At 53.3% G+C, this 20906-nt stretch overlaps 2 protein-coding genes across 4 annotated transcripts; one reads left to right on the forward strand and one right to left on the reverse strand.

The window, feature by feature from the left end:
• Positions 1-2286: 2286 nt before the first annotated feature.
• AIFM1 (apoptosis inducing factor mitochondria associated 1) lies at positions 2287-17401 on the reverse strand. 3 transcript variants are annotated; one of them, XM_054289536.1, is made up of 17 exons: positions 17349-17401; positions 14906-15033; positions 13113-13206; positions 12498-12521; positions 11947-12059; positions 11723-11853; positions 11067-11157; positions 10264-10348; positions 9456-9532; positions 8965-9073; positions 8246-8353; positions 7349-7437; positions 7129-7269; positions 6414-6556; positions 4273-4397; positions 3558-3754; positions 2287-2490 (listed from the first exon to the last, which is right to left on the reverse strand). In XM_054289536.1, the coding sequence occupies exons 3-17, from the start codon at positions 13153-13155 to the stop codon at positions 2419-2421; spliced, it is 1548 nt and encodes a 515-aa protein (XP_054145511.1). In that variant the 5' UTR covers positions 13156-13206; positions 14906-15033; positions 17349-17401; the 3' UTR covers positions 2287-2418. The 3 variants fall into 3 exon arrangements, with proteins under 3 accessions (XP_054145511.1, XP_054145510.1, XP_054145512.1); XM_054289535.1 differs by lacking the exon at positions 17349-17401 and adding an exon at positions 17024-17098; XM_054289537.1 differs by lacking the exons at positions 14906-15033; positions 17349-17401 and adding exons at positions 15827-15969; positions 17024-17090.
• On the forward strand, positions 17190-20795 carry MARS2 (methionyl-tRNA synthetase 2, mitochondrial). The gene is made up of 3 exons (XM_054289538.1): positions 17190-17427; positions 17580-17914; positions 19592-20795. Exons 1-3 carry the CDS (start codon positions 17214-17216, stop codon positions 20792-20794), a joined length of 1752 nt encoding a protein of 583 aa, XP_054145513.1. The 5' UTR covers positions 17190-17213; the 3' UTR covers position 20795.
• Positions 20796-20906: the final 111 nt, after the last annotated feature.

A 20906-nucleotide genomic window follows, 5' to 3' on the forward strand; every position in this document is an offset into this window, starting at 1 on the left:
CTGGCCACCAGCACCAGCCCAGGGATCTCAACCACAGAAGCTGGAGCACCTGAAGCCTGGCGGAGGCCAAGGGCACAGGCTGTGCTTGGCTGGAGGAGCTCAGGGGCTTCCTGCTCTGCACGGGCCTCACTTGCAGCCGACTTTCTCCTGACAGACCAGGCAAAGGTGGGCACAATTAGAGAAATGAAATATTTTATTAAAAGCGGTTCATCTCAATGAGCCATGGCCAAGAGTAGGGCGGCAGTGCTGTCCATCCCCACTTCTCTGTTGTGCTGCGCTCAGGCCGCAGTGGCTGCAGGGCGCTGGCAGCATGAGGCCGCCCAGCCGTGCAGGAGCGCCAGAATGCCCCGCAGGATGGCTGCTGCTGAGCCAGGGCCTCAGTGCCTGTGGAGGAGGCAGAGCTGTGGGCCTTGGTCTGTGTCCACTCATCAGTGATTTGAAAAGAAGCTGAACTCTTCTTTTGTTTTGGAGTCTCAGTTTCAGTCTCTTGGTCAACCATGAGGGGAGCAGCTGAATTTTTCTCCTCTTCTGCCACAGTATCTGTCTGTGTCTCCTGCTCAGCATATTGAACAGCTGAATCCACTTCTTGTGCCCAGGTCTCCGTCTGGGTTTCCTTATCCGCACGGTGAGAGGCCTTTCTCCGTGGGACAGAAATTGGTTTCCTCGTGGAGGCCTGGAAGGAGAGTTGGGGATTTGTAGAGGCCACTGGGCTTACCCCAGCAGCAGCAGCAGCTGGGACAGGAGCGCCGGAGCTGCTGGGCCTGCAGCGCTGTGGGCAGGGAAAGCCTCGTCCGGCCCTCTGTGCCTGGCCCTCACCGCTTCTGGCCCCGCCAGGCCGCTGCGGGCCCGGCGGCTCCTCACGGGTCGGAGCTGGCCAGGGGCTGCGGCTCTGCTGGCCAGGATGGCCGGCTGCAAGGAGCTGCCAGGGCGGGACTTGCGCCGCTGCGGGCCTTGTTCCCGGCCGCCCGCGTCCGGGCTGAGGCGGCTCTCGGTACCCGCCGAGCTCAGGGTGCTGCGGGACGATGTCAGCCGGGACACAGACGGGGCCTGGCTGCCCTGGGAGCTGCAGGGCGATGTCAGCCGGGGCTGGGACCGGCCCTGAGAGCTGCGGGGCGATGTCAGCCGGGTTAGGGACCGGTTCTGGGGGCTGCGGGGCAATGTCAGCCGGGGCAGGGACCGGCCCTGGGAGCTGCGGGGCAATGTCAGCCGGGGCAGGGACCGGCCCTGGGTGCCCTGGGAGCTGCGGGGCAATGTCAGCCAGTGCAGGGACCGGTCCTGGCTGCCCCGAGGCTGCTGCAGCTGTGGACGAGAGGAGGAAGAGGTGTGGGACGGAGGCAGCTCCCTGGGCAGGGTGCTGGTAGACCTGGTGCCATCCTCCTGTTGGCCTCTCCCTCCGTCTCTCAGCTGGTGCCTCTCCTTGGGGCTCTGGGGACTGGGGTTCTGCTCCTCCATGGCTCCTTTTCCACACGAAGCTGCTACTTCCTCAGCAAGGTGTTCTGCTTGAGTTGGTACCCCAGAGGGGCTCCGTAAACACCCCATGGGGAGGATGTGGCCCTGCTGTGTCACAATGGCCCCTTGGTGTCATGAGGCCCTGCAGTGTCACCCAATGCAGTTGTCAGGTGTGTTGGGTTTGCATGGCCAGGTTTTGGCAGCAAGGGGGCTACTGGGGCGGCTTCTGTGAGAAATTGCCACAACTTTCCGCATGTCCGACAGAGCCAACGCCACCGGCTCAAGATGCACCCACTGCTGGCCGAGGCTGAGTCCAGCAGAGATGGTGGTGACACCTCGGGGATAAAAGATTTAACTGCAGCCCATGGGAAGGACTCACACTGGAGAACTTCATAGACCACTGGCTGCTGTGGGAGGGACCCCACACTGGAACAGGGGAAGGACTACAACCCCTCTCCCTGAGCAGGGACAGAAACAACGTGTGATGAACGGACCATGGCCCTCATTCCCTGTTCTCCTTGTGACAATGGGAGGGAGGATGGAGAGCCAGCAAGGAAAGGGAGGGAGGGAAAGTGGTTTTAAGATTTGTTTTACTTCTCATCATCCTGCTCTGATTTTAATTGGTAATTGATTTTCCCAAGTTGAGTCGGTTTCAACAGTCTGGAGTACAGGCAGAGAGCCTGCAGGCCTGCTTGCTCCCCAGTGGGAATTCCTGCAAGGAAAGAGGGAGTTCTGCAGGCTTCTCCAAGGCTCACACAAGGGAAAACTGACCCCAGTGGGGCAGCACGTTCCCCTTTCCTCACCAGCCAGGCAGTGGTGCAGGAAGGAGCAGATGACTAGAACAATCTGACTTTATTGGTGCAAACACTGGGCTTGGGTGAGTGGAATATTCCCAAGTGCTCCCAGGAAGCTGCCTACGGTGCAGGGGTGCACACAGCCCACTCCCTCCAGGTGTTCCTGCTGTGGAGTTCAGTCTTCGTGGATGTTGAAGAGCTTTGCTACTTCGTTGAGGTCCTCGTGCTCCTCCCCATCTTTGATGATCTGGAAGGAGGAGAACACATTAAATCCTGCGAATCCTGTAGAGAGCCAGTGCTGCAGGACTGTCACAGCCACTGCCAGGAACTCCTTGGATCCTCTCTGAAGCACCAGACTGAGACAGCCACAACACAACAGCACTTTCTACACCCAAATTCACATGGGAGTCTTAAATGTACCATCACCTGCCTACAGGAACAGCAAGAAAACCAACCTCCTGTCCCTGTTTCTGGGTTTCTCTTTACAGCCAGGGAGAACAAGTGTTTTAAAAAGAGATTCAGCTCTGTAAAGGTGAGCCTGGCCCTGACTTGGAGCCAGATTACCTGGCTTGAACCTGCAACTTTTAGACGAGATGAAGAGACTATGGATTTAGAACTGCTAAGGGAGGGAGGGAAGGGGAGGGAGGGAGGCAAGCAGGCAGGCAGGATCTCCCAAGGGGATGGCAGAAGCAACATGTTTCAATTGCATCTTCAGATTAGATATCAACAAAGACTTCCACCATGAATAGTTTGTCTTGGGGCAGATCACCCAAGGGCAGTGTGGGATCACTCCCACGGTTCAAACAACCAAAATACTTCAGAGGTGTTAAAACCTGACCCGAGTCTGGCTTAGCTGAGCTGAGAGGTCTGGGCCAGGCCACAGGGGTGGGGACACACCAAGCCCCTGCTCAGGGCTGCTCCAGCCCTGCCATGGTGGCTGTTTCTGGGATGGTGACATTTGAGACTTTTTCAAATGCTTGGACATGGGACAAAGCAGCACAAAAATGGGACACTTCACTCTTGTGCCATCACTGTGACTCCAGCCTGTACTACAGACCTGGAACTTCAGCCATGCCAAGGCAAGGCTTGGAGCACACACCCGATTCGAGTTATTTGTGCAAAAAATTTGCAAACATCCAAAAAAACCACAGGGACATCTCCCCTAATTCACCCAGAACAGTGTTCCCATGGGATGTTGCACCAGACAGAGCTTCTGCCTTTATTTATCCTCACTTTGAATGGACAGATTGATTTTTCCACAAGAAAAGCCCCGCTCTAACAAACACCCCTGTCCACCATCCTCCCTGCACTGACCTTCCGAGCAATGGGCATCCTGTTGAAGATGTTCCACAACACAATTCCCACCACGACCTTATCCCTGAGGTAGAAAATGACACCTTTGCCGTAATCTTCTCCTTGCTTTGGGACTTGAGGCATTGGTGAAGAGCTTTGAGGGATCTGAACTTCTGAGGCTTCCGCTTCTGTTTCACTCTCAGATCGAATTCCAGTCCCTAAGGCAGAAATAGGAGGAGTCACACACCCAGTGCAGGACATGTGATGATGGGAGCAGACTCAAGAGCATGTTCTGCAGGAGCCTGAGGTGTTTCCCTTTGAGGTGTGTTCCCCAAAAGTTAAGTTTCTTTGACACAAGGATGAAACTATCCTAACATGGAGCATAACACCAACAATCCCCAACTTCTACCCCCAAATGGAAAGGAGAGCACAGTCTGCTTCCTCCAGGCAGCAGATACAAAATAAACATGCTTGGATCCAGAGTCTCTGTTGTCTCAAACTGATCATTTTATTGCCAAGAAGGAGATCAGACTTCCCTGAGAAAGTCTGCCTGGCAGTAGATGTGTTCCGTGATACCTTCTTGGAGGAATGCTTTAATCACATTTTAATATAAAAGCCAGCCTTTAGAGCTTGGTGGAGAAATGAGACAGCAGATTGGTGTTTCCTCGTGCTCTCAGAGGTCAGGGTGACTCTGTGGTCCCCACAGCAGCACGGGCAGGAGCTCCCCGGTCCCTACCTGACAGTTCTGTGGCGCATTTTGGTGTGTCCTTCGCTGTCGCCTTGGCAAACACTCCCACTGTGGGCAGACTGCTGTCCACGAGGCCAATGGCTTCGTAGCCCACGTTGGGGCCCAGATCACTCCTAGGAATGAAGTGGGAATGAAGTAATTGGTAGCAGTAGCAGAGACAAATCCAAGGCAGTTCCATCCATCCGTGCTCCACTCCTTACCCCAGCATGCTGTGGGCAGTGCTGGACACTGACACACTGACTGAGACATGGAGTCTCCTCTGCACACACAGGTGGAACGAGGAGTCAAGACATGACAAGCCCATGGCCATGAGAAAAACGAGCTCACAGGCCAAAACTGTGAAATCCTTCAGGCCTGCTCCCTGGGAGGCAGCTGGAGGCTTCCCAGCTTCTGGCAGCGCTGTTATCCACACCAGGCTTGGCAGCATGGACAGTCATGGAGTGAAGATTTTTGAGAGCATTTAGAAAAGACTAAAGGGAAGAAACCTTGCCTTAACACCTTCTTGAACAGGGCACCCGCGTCTGAGCTGGGGTGCTGATAGCAGATAAAGCAGCTGTGGTTTGGGACTAGTAAGCAGCAGTGTCTGAGGTGTTTCCCAGGATGCTGAGGAAACAGGTGCATCACAAACCATGAACTCTATGTACAACACCACCTCCCTGGCCAGAATCCTCCAGCACAGACTGGGGTGACTGCAAGGAACACCAGTAACATGGCAGCTGTGATCATCTGGAGCTCAGGAGGGATCATGGAATGATTTGGGTTGGAAGGGACCTCAAAACCCATTTCATTCCACTCTTCTGCCATGGGCAGGGACACCTTCCACTATCCCAGATTGCTCCAAGCCCTGTCCACTTCCAGGGATCCAGTGGCAGCCACAGCTTCCCCGGGCACCCTGTGCCAGGGCCTTATCACCCTCAGACAGAAGGATTTCTTCTGTGTATTGAACCTAAATTTCCCCTCTGTCAGTTCAGAGCCTCTCCCCCTTGTCCTGGAGGAGGGACTCCAGTCCCTCCCTTCCTTGCAGCCCCTTCAGACACTGGAAGACGCTGTGAGGTCTCCACACAACCTTCTCTCCAAGAGGACCAGGATCCTGAGCATGCTGACAAAATGCATGAGGAATTCCTGTCATTTCCCAGCTTTTCAGCACGGGGGATGGAAGTGTCACACTTCCAGGGCTGGCACAGTGTGACACCTGCCAACAAACACGGGGCTGCAACTCACAGCCCTCCTTCACCTGCATCTGGTCATGGCTGAGAGCATCCCCGGGGAAAGCACCCCTGGGAAATGGCTGTCTCTGTCCTTAGCTGCACTTGATGACCTCTGAAGTTTTCCCCAACCTCAAGGATTCTGTGGCTCTATGTTTCTTGTTTAAAAGTGAAGTGAGAAATGCTCTGGGCCCTGAATCCAGGCAGGACAGAACAAGAGTTCAGGTAAGTGACAGCAAGTCACAAATAACTGTTTCTATGGGGATTTCTCTGAAAAAACTAAAACTCTTTTACCCATATTTGAAATCCTGTCAATAAACAAGATTTGGGATTTTTAATTGGTCTGAACTAACAGCCTTTTGGATTTTAATTTTTTGGGGGGCTTTTTGTTGTTTCATTTTTCTGTTCTCATTCATTTTGTTTTAAAAAGAACTTCAGGAAAATACAGCCAAGTTGCCCATTTTCCTGATACCTCTCTCTGGAAAACAGCTTTTCAAGTACACCTGGATGCAGCAATGCTTTGCCACTAAAGCATCAGTTCAGCAAAGTGCAACACTCAGACCCACAGATTGGGCTGGGGAACTTCAGATAATCATCACAGAAAAGTTGCTGCTAAATTCAACCTGTACATCAGTCTGCTCTGAGGAAAGGGCTGTTCTGTATTGCTCCTTGCTCTGTGGAATGGGACTCATTCTGGGAGAAACTGGGATGTGCAGGAAGGGAAAGCACTTGAGGGAGATGAGGGCAGAGCAGCAAATGCTCAAACACCTCCCCCAGCCTGAGCTTTAGGAACATGAAGCTGTACCAGGTGTTTGCTGAGGTGGTTTCACTCCCCTTGAGAAACAGACACTTTCAAGGTGTACCTTGTCCAAGCTCCTGCAATGTGGCCACACAAGGAACCCCCAAAGAGGAAAGGACTGTTACCAGAACATGGACTGGTGCCAGTAGGGCTTTGCAGCTCCTGTCATGTTTTCTCCAGCCAGTCTCCCGCTCACCACGGCGTGATCATGGTGCTCCACACGCCTGCGGCCCAGTTTGATGTCATAAAAGCAGGCAGCATCCCCTGCCTTGGAGAGAAGCATCCCGTGAGCCCCGTGACAGGGAAAGCTTCCACCAGTGCCCAAACCAAAAACATCAGGAAGAGAACACATGGAACAAGGAACTGAGTTTTTCTGACAAACCCCAAACACCACCACTACCTCATCCCACTCCCTGGACTACACAACTCCCAGTTTCTCAGCATTTTTCCCCGATCTTTGGAAAAATAATGCAGCATGAGGTACGTTTTCCAGAGGAATCAAAGTATCAACGCCCACCAAGGGACTCTTATGCAAGCAAGTGATCCAGGCTATCTTTAGGTTACCCCAACTCCTCTTACACAGCATAAATATTCCAAACTTGCTGTGGTTACCACGGCAACGAGGTGGCTGCAGCGCCTGACCAGGCTCTGGGCCTGCGCTACAACTGCTCTCCTTACTCGCTCCTGTTCACCCCCTTCACCTCCTCCTGTCAGTCTGTGTGTCCCACTACAGCAGCAGCAGCACTGGGAGGCTGTGCCCACACTCAGCACCCAGATGTTGTGGGAGGCTGTGCCCACACTCAGCACCCAGATGTTGTGGGAGGCTGTGCCCACACTCACCACCCAGATGTTGGAGCGTGCCTGCAGCTCTGCGTTCACCCGGAACCCCCCAAAGTCTGAGTCCACCTCCAGCCCTGCTGACTTGGCCAGTTCCACGTTGGGCTCCAGCCCCACTGCAGCCACGATGTGATCTGTCTCCACCTGTTTGGGAATGCATAATTAATATGTTAATTCCCTGCGTGCTCCTCCAAACGCGACCCTCTCCCTGTTTCCCATTTACCTTCCGGCCGTCCTTCAGCTGGATCAGCAGCCGGTTGCCGCAGACCGAGACGGATTTGACCACGGCATTGGGCAGGACATTGACCCCCTCTGGAAACGAGCACAGGACACCTCACTGCCTGCTCAGGGCTGGGCACAGCCCACCTGCAGCAGGTGGTTGGTGCAGACAGATGCTGGGTGAGGAACCAGGACAGAGCCCACTCGAGCTTTGCTGCACGTGTTAGTGCAGCTCCGGGGGAAGCACGAGGAGACGCCCAGATAAAAAGTCTGAAAGCTGCTTAAAAGACAATCCAAAGTGCATCTCATGTGATGACAAGGCCACATCCAAAAGAATTCCCTAAAACAAGTGTTCAGGAACTAAGAACACTCAATTACCTATTGCTGTGCCACAGCCAGACCCAGAGATCCAACAACACCGCTTCCAAAAAAGAAAGTAACTCAGACCTGTGGGTTATCAGGCCCTGCAATCCACACCTCAATGACATTCCTCCTCCCTCTCCACTTCCCAATGCAAAGGATTATTTTGCACTTAATGCAGCACATGGAAAAAGGTGTCTTGGATCTTACTAATTTATCAGCTAAACACTACTGCACCTGACCAGACCCAAGTGTGTGCATGGACACAGAGATCATTCCAGGGAAACAGCCACAGGGAAGGAAAGCCCACTGACATGAGCAAGCCTGCTTACTCAGCTTCCCCAGAGGAACTGTCAAGAAGCCCAGGATTCAGGGCAGCTTTGTGCTGCCCAAGCTGCCTGAACTGCAACTTCCCCTGTGCTGCAGCCAGGCCACTTTGCAGGGCCCAGCCCTCCCAAGGCTCCAGGGACAGAAAGGAGCTGAATGTCCCCAGGAGCAGCTGCCTGGCAGCCACCAGCCCAAACCCACTCAGCAGCTTCACCTCTTCTGACTTTCTCCGTGGTCCAGTTGCTCAGGTATTCGGGCAGGACTTTGCCCATGTTGCCATTCTCTGGAAACAGCTGGATCACCTCCAGGCCTCGGGTTCGTGCTGGAAGGGAAGCACGGAGCAGCAAGATGAAGAGCAGCAGCAGATGTTGGAACGCACACACTTTACACAAGGAGCTTGACAGAAGTTTCCAAATCTGGGAGTTCTGGCTCCCAAGGAGTCACAAAGTGACTGACTACTGTTTCACATATACCTGCAAAGTCTAGATAACAGACTTCTAGGGAAAACATTTGGTATTTTGGCAAAAACTTTTAAAAATTACCATAAAGGTTCTACGCACACACTGACAGAATCCAGCTGCTCACCACCTTTTTGAAATCACAGAATTATGGACTGCTTTGGGTTGAAAGGGACCTTAAAGATCATCCAGTTCCAATGCCAAAATCATAGTTTGAGGGTGGCATTGAGCACAGAGAACAAATGTAACTTTTGAGAGGGTGGAATGACTCTGCAGCTCGCACCGGCCCGCAGAGCTCCCACCTCTGTGGTCAGAGGGCGAGACTGGGAAAACCTTGGCCACACAGGCAACAAAACACTTGTGTGTTGTTCCCTGTAAGAGTCTGTGCAAAAACTGAGCAGTTGAGGACTCAAAAGGAGTTTCTAATGTGAGGCTGCTGCCACTCAGTGCCTGTCACAGCTGGGGACATGCTCACCTCTCCTTCCCAGAGCGCAGGCCAGCTCACTGCCGAGGAAACCACCACCAATAATTGTGATGGACTTGACTTCCCTGGAAATCTTCTCCAGCCTTTGGAAGTCCTCGATCTGAAAGAACATTTACCCCATTTCCAATCCTAACAGGAATGGCAACATTGGTCATATGCAATGGCTTTTATTCACTTTGGAAGATGCAGCAAAGTCACACAGGAGGTAAAATTTAATACAACACCTAAACCCCATAATCCCACATACTGTTACAGCTCTCAGGCTGAGGCAAGCAGGTGAGTGGTTGAGTAGACTCTACTATGATTTCCTGCCTGGGAAAAAGAATAAGCAGGCAATGGATTCCTGGGCATCATCTGAGGGAAGCATCTGAGCCAAGGCAGGACCATCCCAGCCCAAAGGAGAAGAGTTTAAAAACTGAAAAGAGTGGTAAATGGCTCTGATTTATTCAGCCTCACGGGGGCTGGCAGCACCTGGAGGTTACCTTTCGGAACAGGGTCAGCCTTTTCTGCACTTCTTTTCCTGCTCTTTCGATGGCAGGCAGGTTCCTTGGGGATCCCCCTGTGCACAACAAGGAGAGGAGAATACTGACACCACAGCCATGGCACTGGATATCCAGACAGTGCAAAGCTGTCTTGGATCTCAGTTGTGCTTCCCAAACTGTTCCAGTATGGGAATATCTCAGTATCCCTGATGCTGCCTGAATGTCCCAAAAAATCTGACGATGCAAGGCAGGTGAACAATGCAGCATGGTTGTCTGCACAAGTGTCCTTCGTGTGACTGCTCCACATCATGTCTGACACTGCAGAGACTTCTTCTCAAACAGAACCAAAGAATCATGGAATGGTTTGGGTTGGAAGGAACCTTAAAGCTGATCCTGTTCCACCCCTTGCCATGGGCAGGGACACCTTCCACTATCCCAGGCTGCTCCAAGCCCCATCCAGCCTGGCCTGGGACACTTCCCAGGGGCAGCCACATTTTTTCCTGGCAACCTGTGCCCAGGAAGAATTCCTTCCCAGTATCCCACCTAACCCTGCCCTCTGGCCTTCCCCATTGTCCTGTCACTCCAGACCCTTGTCTAAAACCTCTCTCCAGATCTCTTGGAGCCCCTTTAAGCACTGGAAGGCTCAACGATCTCCTAAAAGCCTTCTCTTTTCCAGGCTGGACTCCCCCAGCTTGACTCCACAACTCCACAGGGGAGGTACTCTAGAGAATTTATCTCTAGCTAAATGTCACTGAAATAAAAAGCCTGGCACAAGATCAGGAACAAGAGAAAAAACCACAGCACTTACCAGTGGCAATGAGACATTTGTCGTAGGATATCTGGGTCCCATCATTAAGCTTCACTGTGTTCCCTCTGACATCCATGTGCACAACCTGCAAGATGAACCCAGACGAGATCGAGCTCTTCACTTCATGGACTACTGAGCAGAGTTACAAACTTGGAATTAACATTCTCCTACCTTTAGGTTTAGGGTAGGAGTAGGAATGGGGAAATGAGAGGACTGGAAGTGGGAATTGAGACAACTTCTTTGGGAGTCACTGTAACTCAGGTTGATCTTCCCAAGGCCTGAGTGTGAAATGGGCTCAGACACAGCACATCTCAGCAGAAGAGGAATCACTGACATTTGTCATAGCAGCATACAAACAACCGAGGATATAAATATTTTAGAAGGTTCACTATAAATTTCTCCACCTTCCTGCTGCTTCACCACAGTGCTCCTGCTCACCTTATCACCCACTACCTTGATCTCTGTGCTCTCCTCACCTCACCTTCCAGCCCACATAGCCCAGCTCCCACTTGTCACACCCTATCTCTAAGGTCTACATATTTTGTCCCATGCCCAGACTCCAAACGTATCCTTCTCTCTTCCTCATCATCTTCCCTCAGATCACTGCTATTCCTCTTGGCTTCTCCCACTTTCAAACTTCAATTCAGATTAGCATAATCTCTGCTCAATCACATTTTTCCCAAACTTATCCAAATTCCCCTTCCCAGCCAACTCCTCCTCCAACTCCAGTAGTTCAGTACCAGCTTAGAGTGCAGGTTCTGTTCAAGAAGAGCTGTGGGAACAACAGCCAGTGCTGTACCCACCTTTTTGCCAGGCAGAACTGCCACCCCACCATTTTCCACACAAGGCAGGTCCTCAACAGGCACGTAGAAAGACGGCGGCTGGAAATAGATACTGAGAAAAGCTCCATTATCAAACAGGTTCCCCTTGCTCTGGGATACCAGATATCCAGCTGTTCAGCAACTCCGACAAGATAAAGACAGCTTTGTGCATCTCTAACAAGCTCCACACTTATTTATCTATTTTTAAGTATTAGGGTCTTCACACTGTTGAAGTTCTAGGGTTTGGATCACGGAATCATAGAATTGGTCAGGTTGGAAAAGATCATAAAGTCCAACCACCAAGTAAGGCTTAATCACAGAAGTCACAAAAATCAAGTGCGATCCCGTGTCCCTGGACCTCTGTTCTAACCTGTGGAGCTTCACCTTTATTAACTTACTTCCCAGGACTCCTGCCCATAGAGGGACATATGTAAGGGAAATCACAACAAAGTTCAAGAGGCATCGAGTAGTGAGCAAGCTCTGGTGGGAAGCAGAATTCCTGAATCCCTCCTAGCACCAACACACCTTCCCTGCCCTCGGTGCTCCACTAGCTGGTGGTTCTCTCCCAAGAACAGTTTGGTCACTGTCACCTTGTCACTAACCACCTCCTGTGCCCTGTCCCCTGCAGTGCCACGTACCTCCTCTCCTTGCCGTTCCACTGCTTGAACCGCAACGTCTCTGTCACGTTGGGATCGTCGGAAAACCACAGTTCTTTGGAAAGGGGTGGACGCATGTAGGGCAGGGCAGGATCTTCAGACACAATCAGCACCTTTAATTGGCCAGGAAACACATCAGCTGGAGCGAGAGCAGGCAAACAGGGGCACACACAGAGCAGGGCAGGACGGAGCAGGGCAGCTCTTACCCGCGCGCCGGGGTCGCGGGCCCGGATGGATCTGGCGGCAGCGAAAGCAGCAGTTCCTCCGCCAATGAGCAGGAAAGGGACGTGGGATGGGACCTTGATAGGAGTGACCGGAGCTGCAGGTGACAGATGGGACAATTTACTGCAAATACAGGCACACGGCCCAGCCCCAGGAGACAGAGTATGTCACCAGAGGCCTTCCACATCCACACTTCCTTTGGAAACTGTGCTCCTTCTGCACCAGCACCCTTCCCAAGAACCCTGCTGCTGCTCCCCCCAAAGCTGCTCCCTGCAGGAATCGGCCAGATTTCAGCAAACTGATTTTTCTAAGCGAGCCCAAAAGTCTGCACTGCCAACCAGTGAGTAGTTTATAAGAAAGGGAAGTTCCCCAAAAGGCCAAGGCACGTTTTTTGGTAATTTTGTTCAAAGAGACAACTTTTGAGTTGCGTGCAGAAGGCACCTCCTCCCACAGGCAAGTCCTGTTGCTGAGAAACATGCGGTTAATCCGTGGGCAGGGACAAAGCAGGCAGTTAAACATTGGCACCGGAACTCACCTGCTGTGTCCTGAGGAGCAGCACCTGCACCGAAAGGGAAGAAAGACATAGCTTACGTCAGTGAAGCACAGGCTGTAGTCTGAGAGCTGCAGTTCAGGGCTCACTCAGGGATGAACAGGCTCTCCACTAGCCAGGGAAGGAGGCCCTATGGAATCAGTGTCCTTGCCTGACTGTGCAAAGGTAAAAGCCAGAAGCAGGGCACACTTTTTTCTCTTTTTACCACAGAAGGAATAAATGACAGAAATCAGCCCCAGGAGACATCCTACTTTATCCTCAGGATGGTGTGTAAAACAGCCTCTGCTGGGTCATGGAGCCAGCACTGTCTTCTGTGCTGGGAAGTCATAGAACAACAGAATCCCACAATGGGTTGGTCTGGGAGAGACATTAAAGCTCATCCAGTTCCACCTCCCTGCCATGGGCAGGGACACCTTCCACTAGACCAGGTTGCTTCCAAGCTCTGTCCATCCTGGCCCTGAATGGGAATTTGAAACAATGGCACACACTGAGAGGTGCAATCCTACAGAGGCACATCTGTGATTCCAGAGAGGCTCTGTTCTGTTTGGAGGACTCAAGCTCATGGAGAACAGCCCAACCCCTGACCTGCAGGGTACCCACCTGAGGCAGAGGACTCCTGGCCTTGGGATTGCCTGGCTGTCATGGCGAGCCGGCTGGCGTATCGCTCTTTGCTCTCCTGTATTGTTTTGTATGCCTGCAGACATACAGGAGACACTGACCTAGTACACCTTACAACAAACACCAAGGCACCATCCTGCTGCTGGCCCTGACAGGCTTTTGTCCACCCCACATGCTGGAAAAGCCAGTGACAACACGTGGGGCAACATACACCTCCCTGGACAAGGTGCCCATTGAGAACATGCTCAGAAAATGGCCTGCTCCACCAGGTGTGGTGAGCCCTGGATGTCTGGCTGCTTCCCAAAAGCAGTGAACCTTCCTGCAGGTGTTTGGCTGCACACCTGTTCTAAGGGGAACCAGCTCCAGTGAAGGAAATGCAGCCAAACCACCCCAAGATGCCATGCAAGCTGGGCCATGACACAACACAAGACTGCAGAAAGGGAAGACAAATCCAAAGAAAAAGCATCTCCCACCTTCCAAAGCCCAGAGCAGCTGGACAGGGCCAACAACCTGACAGGCTTTCTCTAGGCATGGTGGTGGCAGGACAGCCCTGACATGAGCAGGGCCTTGGGCCACGGGAGCAGGGCTGTTCCAGGCACTGGCCCTTGGATGTGGAATCTCTTCCAGCTGAATCCTGACCTGTGCGTTTGACTGTGAAACTCAGGATACAGCAAAAGCAGAGCCTGCATGTACAATTTACTGGTACAGACAAGGAGGGAACATCTCTTATATCACGTTAACTTACAAGAAAAACTGGGTTCTCCTGAACAGGAGCTGACTGAAGACAGTGGGAGTGCTGGGAGCAGGTCAGAGTCCAGTATTTTTCCCCAAGGGTAAAAAAATTAAAGGGAAGCAAACCGTTCTTTGGGGCAAAACCTTTGCACATAATAATCTCTATCATGTGCATGACATCAAATTTCATTTGCCAATCCTCACAAGTTGGTGTTTTATCACAAATTCTTTTAAACAAAAATGGAGGAATTTAATGCCAGGCACAAAAAAGAGCACAGGACAAAAGCCTGTCCAGGGAACTGGAGAAATGCTGGAAATATTAAAAAACAAGAACTTGTCAGTGTTTACAAGAATGAAGATAAAAGTATTTTAAAGCTTTTTGCTCAAAGACAGAAAAGCCAAGGTTTACAAACCACCTCTGCTTTTACAAGCAGAATCAGGAAGGTTTCAAGTGAGTTCAAAGGGCAGCATAAAGCAAATTAAATCCAATCCTTTAGGGAAAAACACTATTATGCACAGGCAGAACATCAGATCAGCCCTTGAGGATAAATATTTCCAATGGGACAATGTCAAGTTCTTTCTAGTTAGCAGAACTATACTTTGCCAGGTCATGGGGTGATGTTTCAGTGCTCCTCCATGAGGAAATCACCAAGTTGGACAAGTTTTCTTTCCTTCCCTTTAGCACACTTATATTCAGGTATTATTTCCTTTTCTGCATGCCAACATTACTGATATAATGAGAAGTGCACTAATTAGTAATTTGTGCCCTTACACAGTCACAAACAAAGACGGCCAGTTTGAGTTTAGATTTCCTTAATGTGGAAAGGGTAATTCTAAGGCAGGTTTCTCCACTAAGAACTGCACCATCTGAGAATATTCAATTTGTAACCTGAAATTATTTGGCAATGTCCCTTGAAAATGAAGTACCTGAGGCCAGGGAGCACAAAGAGGGCTGGCAGTGAAGGGCTGCAGGGTGGGAGGTACAGACAGGTGCCCACCCTCCACCCTCCCACCCCACAAACACCTTTAGTGAAGCATCTTACATAAACTCCTGTCCCAGTGACCGTTCCTCCCACTATTAAGTATAACAAGAGGTTGCTGCCAGCTTTGCCAGGAACACCTGAAGACGTCAGGGATCTAGAAGGGCATCTTAGCTGATGGCATTGCAAAACTGCAGGGGAAGACAGGCAATGGAAGAGAAGAGGGAAAGAGCTGAGTATTAGGAAGGATTCTTGATTAAACAGGTCTTGGGAGAAGCAGAGTGCGCTTTGTAATTTCAGCTACCTTGTCTGCCAAAAGAAAATGGGCAGCAGGGCACAGGAAAGAATTATATTTAAAGGAAATAGGAAAATATTTTTCTTCCATGCACTGTTTTGAATTTTTTTTTCCACTTTCCAGGAGCTTCCTTTGGAGAAAAATGGAATTTGGAACTTTTAGTGAATATGATCCTCCTAGAGAAAGAGCTTGGAAACAAAGATTTGTGTGGTGTAAACTTGGGATCCTTCCACTCCCAGGCAATGCTGAAACTCTTCAGCTCTCTGGGAGTGTCATTTACTCTTTCAGTGAGGCTGCAAACCTTTATCCTTTCCAAGTAGAACATAAATACTCCCCAGCTGGGGTTGATTTGGTATACTTACACAAGTTAAACAAATGTTCTGAACTGAGATTTGGCAAGGAATTGTTTGTCACATACAAGACAATAGACAGAGCTGTGTCTGGTCATAACAAAAAACCCAAGAGTGCCTTTAAGGTAAAAAACTTAAAAGGTAACTGAAATTACAGTTAAAAACCAAGTAATCATAAGAAGTTACTTTCCATTTAGCTCCCCCTTGAAGTTTTCTGAAGGAGGAAACAGAGATAAAGCTACAGAAATCAAAAGCTGCGTTAAGAGAGCTGGAATACAGCAAATGCTCGACAGGAGAGATGGACTGCAGCTTCTTCCCAGGAACCACCTTTCTACTTACATAGGCACCTGCTCCTAAGGTGGACAAGCCCATAATAAGGACAAAAACCGAATTACTGCCCTTTTGCCCAGGCACGCCTGTGCTAGCCACTTGTCTGCTCAGCTGCAGGTCTGGGGGCACATTCCAGCGCTGCAACAACGTGCCTAAGGAACACAATTTATTGGAGAAACAACACAAAAACACCGTCAATACAAAGGTACGTCTGGAAATTTAGAGACTAAGTCAGTTCTGAACCCAAACTGGAAAAGATGTGGGAAAACCCAGCCCCACATCTGAGCGACTGCAGGGCATTATCCTGAGCCATGACAGTGTGCTCCGGGCAGCTGTGGAGACCAAATTATCTGTAAGATCAAGGGGTAACTGAACTAACTGATAGCAGGAGCATCCCTAGGCAGCTGCCTGCAGCTGGAGCCTCCAACCTCTCTGGCCTGACCATCACAGAGATGTGTCTTGGTGGTTCCAGCACCTTCTCCAGGCCTCTTCTGCCCGAGGAAAAGCAGGAGCCAGGCCAGGGTGGGCAGCAGGGATGGTGACACCGGCACCAAACTCCCTCTGCTCACACGGCTCATTCCACCGGGATAAACATCCAGCAAGGGACGGGGTTTTGCTGGCAAAAAGGGCATCCCCGGTGGAAATGAGCAGATCCAGGTGCAGGCACCTCCCGCCGCGCAAGCCGGACGGGGAGCACCGTGGCTGAGCCGCTGCACCGCGTTTTGTTTCTCCATCCCCAAATCGCAGCCGGCGGCCGGCCCAGGTCCCGCCTGAATGGAGCGGTGGCGGGGACGGCTCCGAGCGCCGCTCCCAGCGCGGCCGCTGCTCCCGGGAGCGGTTCGGGCTCTCTCAATCCCCGCCTCCGCCTGCTCCCGCCCGGTGAGAGCAGAACCCGCCTCACCCCTGCCTGCAGGCACTTATTTGTGACAAAACCGCAGCAAAGCCGGCAACGCCCGAAGCGAGACCAAGGTCCCGGCCAGCTCCGGGTCACTCGCGCTGTCCCAAACACGTTCCCGAAGCATCCGCACCTCCGCCGCCCGCGGCCCCTCCCGCAGCGCCCCGGGCGCGGCCGTGCCCGCACCGATCCCGCGGGATGCCCGCCTGGCCCGGTGCCCTCCGCAAACCGCGCTCCCGGCCGCCATCGGCCCCGGGCCTGTGCCGCGGTGGCGGGGATCGCGCCCGGTGCCCCCCGGTCCCGGCACTGACCCGCGTGGGCGCGTCCCCGCGGCGGGGGGCGCAGGGCGCGCGCCAGGCCCGCGCGGCAGCGGAACATGTCGCCGGTCGCCGGTCCCTCGGTCGCGGCCCCGCCGGCCCGGCCCGGCCCCGCCGCGCACGCGCCTCCCGCCGCTTCCGGGCGGCCGCTCCGCGCCGCCGCATCGATGGTGCCGCTGCCGACATGTGGCGGCCGCCCCGCCGCCTCCCGAGCCCGCTCCGCCGCGCCGCCGCCACCGCCGCCGCCACCGGGCCCGGCCGCCGCCTGCTGCTCTCCACCCCCATCTTCTACGCGAACGGGCCGCCGCACATCGGGCACCTGTACTCGGCGCTGCTGGCCGACGCGCTGCTCCGCCACCGCCGCCTGCGCGCCGCCGGCCCGGCCCGGCTCTGCACGGGTCAGCGAGACCCCCGGTCCGAGCCCCCTTCCCCGGGGATGACCCCTCCTGCCGGGGCTGACCCCCCTCCCCGTGTCCCCGGGCCCCTGTGTCCCCGCGGGGCTGCGGGCTCCGGCCTCTCCCCACGGCCCCGCCGCCTCTCTCCGTTTCAGGGACCGACGAGCACGGGCTGAAGATCCAGCAGGCCGCGGCCGCGGCGGGGACGTCGCCCGCGGAGCTCTGCGAGCGGGTCTCGGGGCTCTTCCGCCAGGCCCTGAGCCGGGCCGGCGTCGCCTACACCGACTTCACGCGCACCAGCGAGCCCCGGCACCAGCGAGCCGTGAGGCACTTCTGGGGTGCCCTCCGCGATGGGGGGGTGCTCTACAAGGGCGCCTACGAGGGCTGGTACTGCACGCCCGAGGAGAGCTTCCTGCCCGAGAGCCAGCTGGCCGAGGGCACGGACGCCCAGGGCCGCCCCTGCAAGGTGTCCTTGGAGACCGGCCACGAGGTAACGGGCTGCAGGGCACTGCGTGCTCACCTGCCGCTCTGCTCCGGCCAGATTTGGGGTGCTTAATGCTTCCCGTAGCCTTTTATTTATTCATGTTGGCTGAGACTCACCTGTATTTCAGTGGAGTGTCAGAGAGCTGTCAGACCCCCCCCCCCGGCAGATGCACATTGCGGCTATGTGCAACGGGAAGGATTCAGACCCTTCTGAGTCCACAGGCTGTTGCCTGGGAATGGTGTTCTGCAGGAGTGATGACAGAAGCTGAACAGGCGGATAAGGGTGTATTTCACTGAGGGGTTCCAACTTTCAGACCTATTTTGTGAGAAGTTCAGTTTGGCCTCTGGACACTTACCCATCTCTTAAATGGGTTTTGCCCCTGCCTGAAGCACTGTAACATCACCTGCCTGTGGTCAGCCAGAATGGGCGTGCCCAGGAGTCTGGTTCCTTCCCAAGGGTCTCTCTGCCACTGTTTTCTTAGAAGGTGTGGAGTTACAATATTTAATCCAGCCACTACAGAGTGGCTCAGCACAGGTTATCCTGCTCAGAGCTCAGCACAGGTTATGCTCCTGTGCTATTTGTATGAGGCTGGGATGTCGGAGCGTTGGTCCACACAGAAAAGGTTATATGGGCAAATAGTAACTCTTGAGAAAGCACCTAGGGTATAATTGGGGAAAAGATAAGTTTCCAAGCAAAGCAATCATTCTTTAGATTTAAAACAGTCAGCAGACTTCAAAGTCAAGAATACCCTGAGAACAGTTCCTGGCCTCGCCTGTGTGTGAGCTGTCCAAGGAAATAGGAGTGTTCATGGAGCAGAGAAGCTCTTGCAGTGTGGTGAGCAAGGATGGGAGGGTTTATTTCCAACCTGAAAGAGGCAGTTGGGCAGTTTGTTCCTTGGGAATTTTGTGAAGGAGAAGGGGGAGTTTTCACATGCCATAAACTCCAGACTTCTGGTGAGTGAGTGGGTTCTGGCATCCGGTGGAGCCTGGGGCTGAGGACGTACAGCTTGTCTTTGATGATGCTCCTTAGGTCTTCCTGGTACACTGCAAGATTGCTGACCCAGCCATGGATCACTGAGTGCCTTACACAGCTCACCCGTACCACATCCACCCACCACATTTTCACTGGTTTAGCTAAATGTGTCATTTAATGGATTTAACTGTGGGGGAGAAGTGCTGTCAGTGCTGTAAGCAAACATAGTTAGTGACTTAGATGCATTAAAGCATAAATTGAGGAAAAAGAGGAGTATGGCCCCAGGAGAACAAAGGCAGGCATCAGGAGTGGCAGTAGGGCAAGACTTACAGTGTCATTTTGTCTTTTCATGATTTCCCAGTATTATTGCAAAACGATGTTGTTAAGAAGGTGTATTCTCATCTCCCTAACTCCTTTCTGATGTCACATCAGCCTGGCAGGTAATCCTTCCCAGCGTTACGAGTGTTTTTAGAAGCAGGATGCTGAACCATCCCAGGTGCCTGAGTCCTCAGGTGTGTTCCTGGGGATCCCTGAGGCAGTATCTTGGGTAAGAAGGTTGCTACTAGTCACGGAAAGGTGCTGACAGCTTCCCATGGCATGGGAGGACACCCAGATGCAGGCAGTGTGCGACAGCCTCCATGCTGAGAATGGTGTGTGCACGTTGTCAGCCTGTTCTTGGGGCCATAATCGTTTCCTCTCCTGCTGTCCCAGGTGCACTGGACCAAGGAGGAGAATTACATGTTCAGGCTCTCGGCATTTCGGGATCCCTTGCAGAACTGGCTCCGGGACAACCCACGTGCCATTTTTCCTGAGCCTTTCTACCAGTGCGTGCTCCGTTGGCTGGACGAGGACCTGCCAGACTTGTCGGTGTCCCGCGAGCGAAACCGGCTGCAGTGGGGCATCCCCGTGCCCAGTGACCCCACCCAGACCATCTACGTCTGGGTGGATGCCCTGGTGAACTACCTGAGCGTGGTGGGGTACCCTGAGAGCCACGGCGCGTGGTGGCCGGCCGTGCACCACGTCGTGGGCAAGGACATCCTCAAGTTCCACGCGCTGTACTGGCCGGCGCTGCTGCTGGCGGCAGGGCTGGAGCCCCCTGAGCGCATCCTGGTGCACTCCCACTGGACTGTGCGGGGCCAGAAGATGTCCAAGAGCCTGGGCAACGTGGTGGACCCCGGCGTGTGCATGGGGCAGTATGGCGTGGACGGGTTCCGGTACTTCCTGCTGCGGCAGGGCGTCCCGGAGAGGGATTGTGACTACTATGATGAGAAGGTGGTGAAGTTGGTGAATTCAGAGCTGGCAGATGCGCTCGGGGGGCTGCTCAATCGCTCAACAGCCCCCAGCATTAATCCCAGCAACACCTACCCCTGCTTCTCAGAGCCCTGTTTCCCAAAGGTCCTGGATTCCGGAGAGGCAGGAGGCACAGGCAGGGCGTGTGCTGAGGACTACAGGCTCGTGGCAGCGGTGGCCTCGCTGCCTGTGCAGGTGGACACTTATTTCGAAGGCTTCCAGATCTACAAGGCTTTGGAATGCATTGCCCAGTGTGTGAGGCAGACCAACGGCTTCTTCCAGAGGCACAGGCCTTGGAAGCTTGACCGAAGGGATGCTGCGGAGCAGCTCTGGCTGGACACCATCCTGCACGTCACGCTGGAGTGCCTGCGCGTGTACGGGACGCTCCTGCAGCCCGTGGTCCCACACATGGCAGACAAGCTGCTGTCCCGGCTGGCTGTCGGGCCAGGAGAGAGGCACCTCTCTGGTCTGGCGTTCCTGGCACGCTATGATGGAAAGCCATGTCCCTTTGAGGGGAGGCAGCTCGGACCTGACACTGGCATCTTGTTCCACAGGCTGGGCAAGTTGGAAACTATGAAGAAGAGAAAGCAAGAAGCTCAAGTCCCTGACAAGCAGCTTCTGTGAATAAAAAAACTTCCAAGAATTCCTGGAAAACATTGTTAAAAGTACTTTCCTCCCATTCCTGGTGGTGGTGTGGACGGGTGGGAAACTGGCCTGAGCAGGGAGGATCAAGCAA

The sequence above is a fragment of the Melozone crissalis genome, unplaced genomic scaffold (assembly GCF_028551555.1).
Source record: "Melozone crissalis strain CALT ecotype California unplaced genomic scaffold, PUWL_Pcris_2 ptg000068l_1, whole genome shotgun sequence".
In the NCBI taxonomy this organism is placed as follows: domain Eukaryota; kingdom Metazoa; phylum Chordata; class Aves; order Passeriformes; family Passerellidae; genus Melozone; species Melozone crissalis.

Excerpts from the sequence above, each read along its gene's own strand:
- AIFM1 (XM_054289537.1), bottom strand. The coding sequence starts at position 17,090 with ATGTTCCGCTGCCGCGCGGGCCTGGCGCGCGCCCTGCGCCCCCCGCCG. Across the intron at positions 9,533-10,263 it reads CAAATGTCTCATTGCCACTG|GGGGATCCCCAAGGAACCTG; the intron begins GTAAGTGCTGTG and ends TGTTGTGCACAG. Across the intron at positions 2,491-3,557 it reads GGATGCCCATTGCTCGGAAG|ATCATCAAAGATGGGGAGGA; the intron begins GTCAGTGCAGGG and ends TCCTCCTTCCAG.
- MARS2 (XM_054289538.1), top strand. The coding sequence starts at position 17,214 with ATGTGGCGGCCGCCCCGCCGCCTCCCGAGCCCGCTCCGCCGCGCCGCC. Across the intron at positions 17,428-17,579 it reads CCCGGCCCGGCTCTGCACGG|GGACCGACGAGCACGGGCTG; the intron begins GTCAGCGAGACC and ends TCTCCGTTTCAG. Across the intron at positions 17,915-19,591 it reads CCTTGGAGACCGGCCACGAG|GTGCACTGGACCAAGGAGGA; the intron begins GTAACGGGCTGC and ends CTGCTGTCCCAG.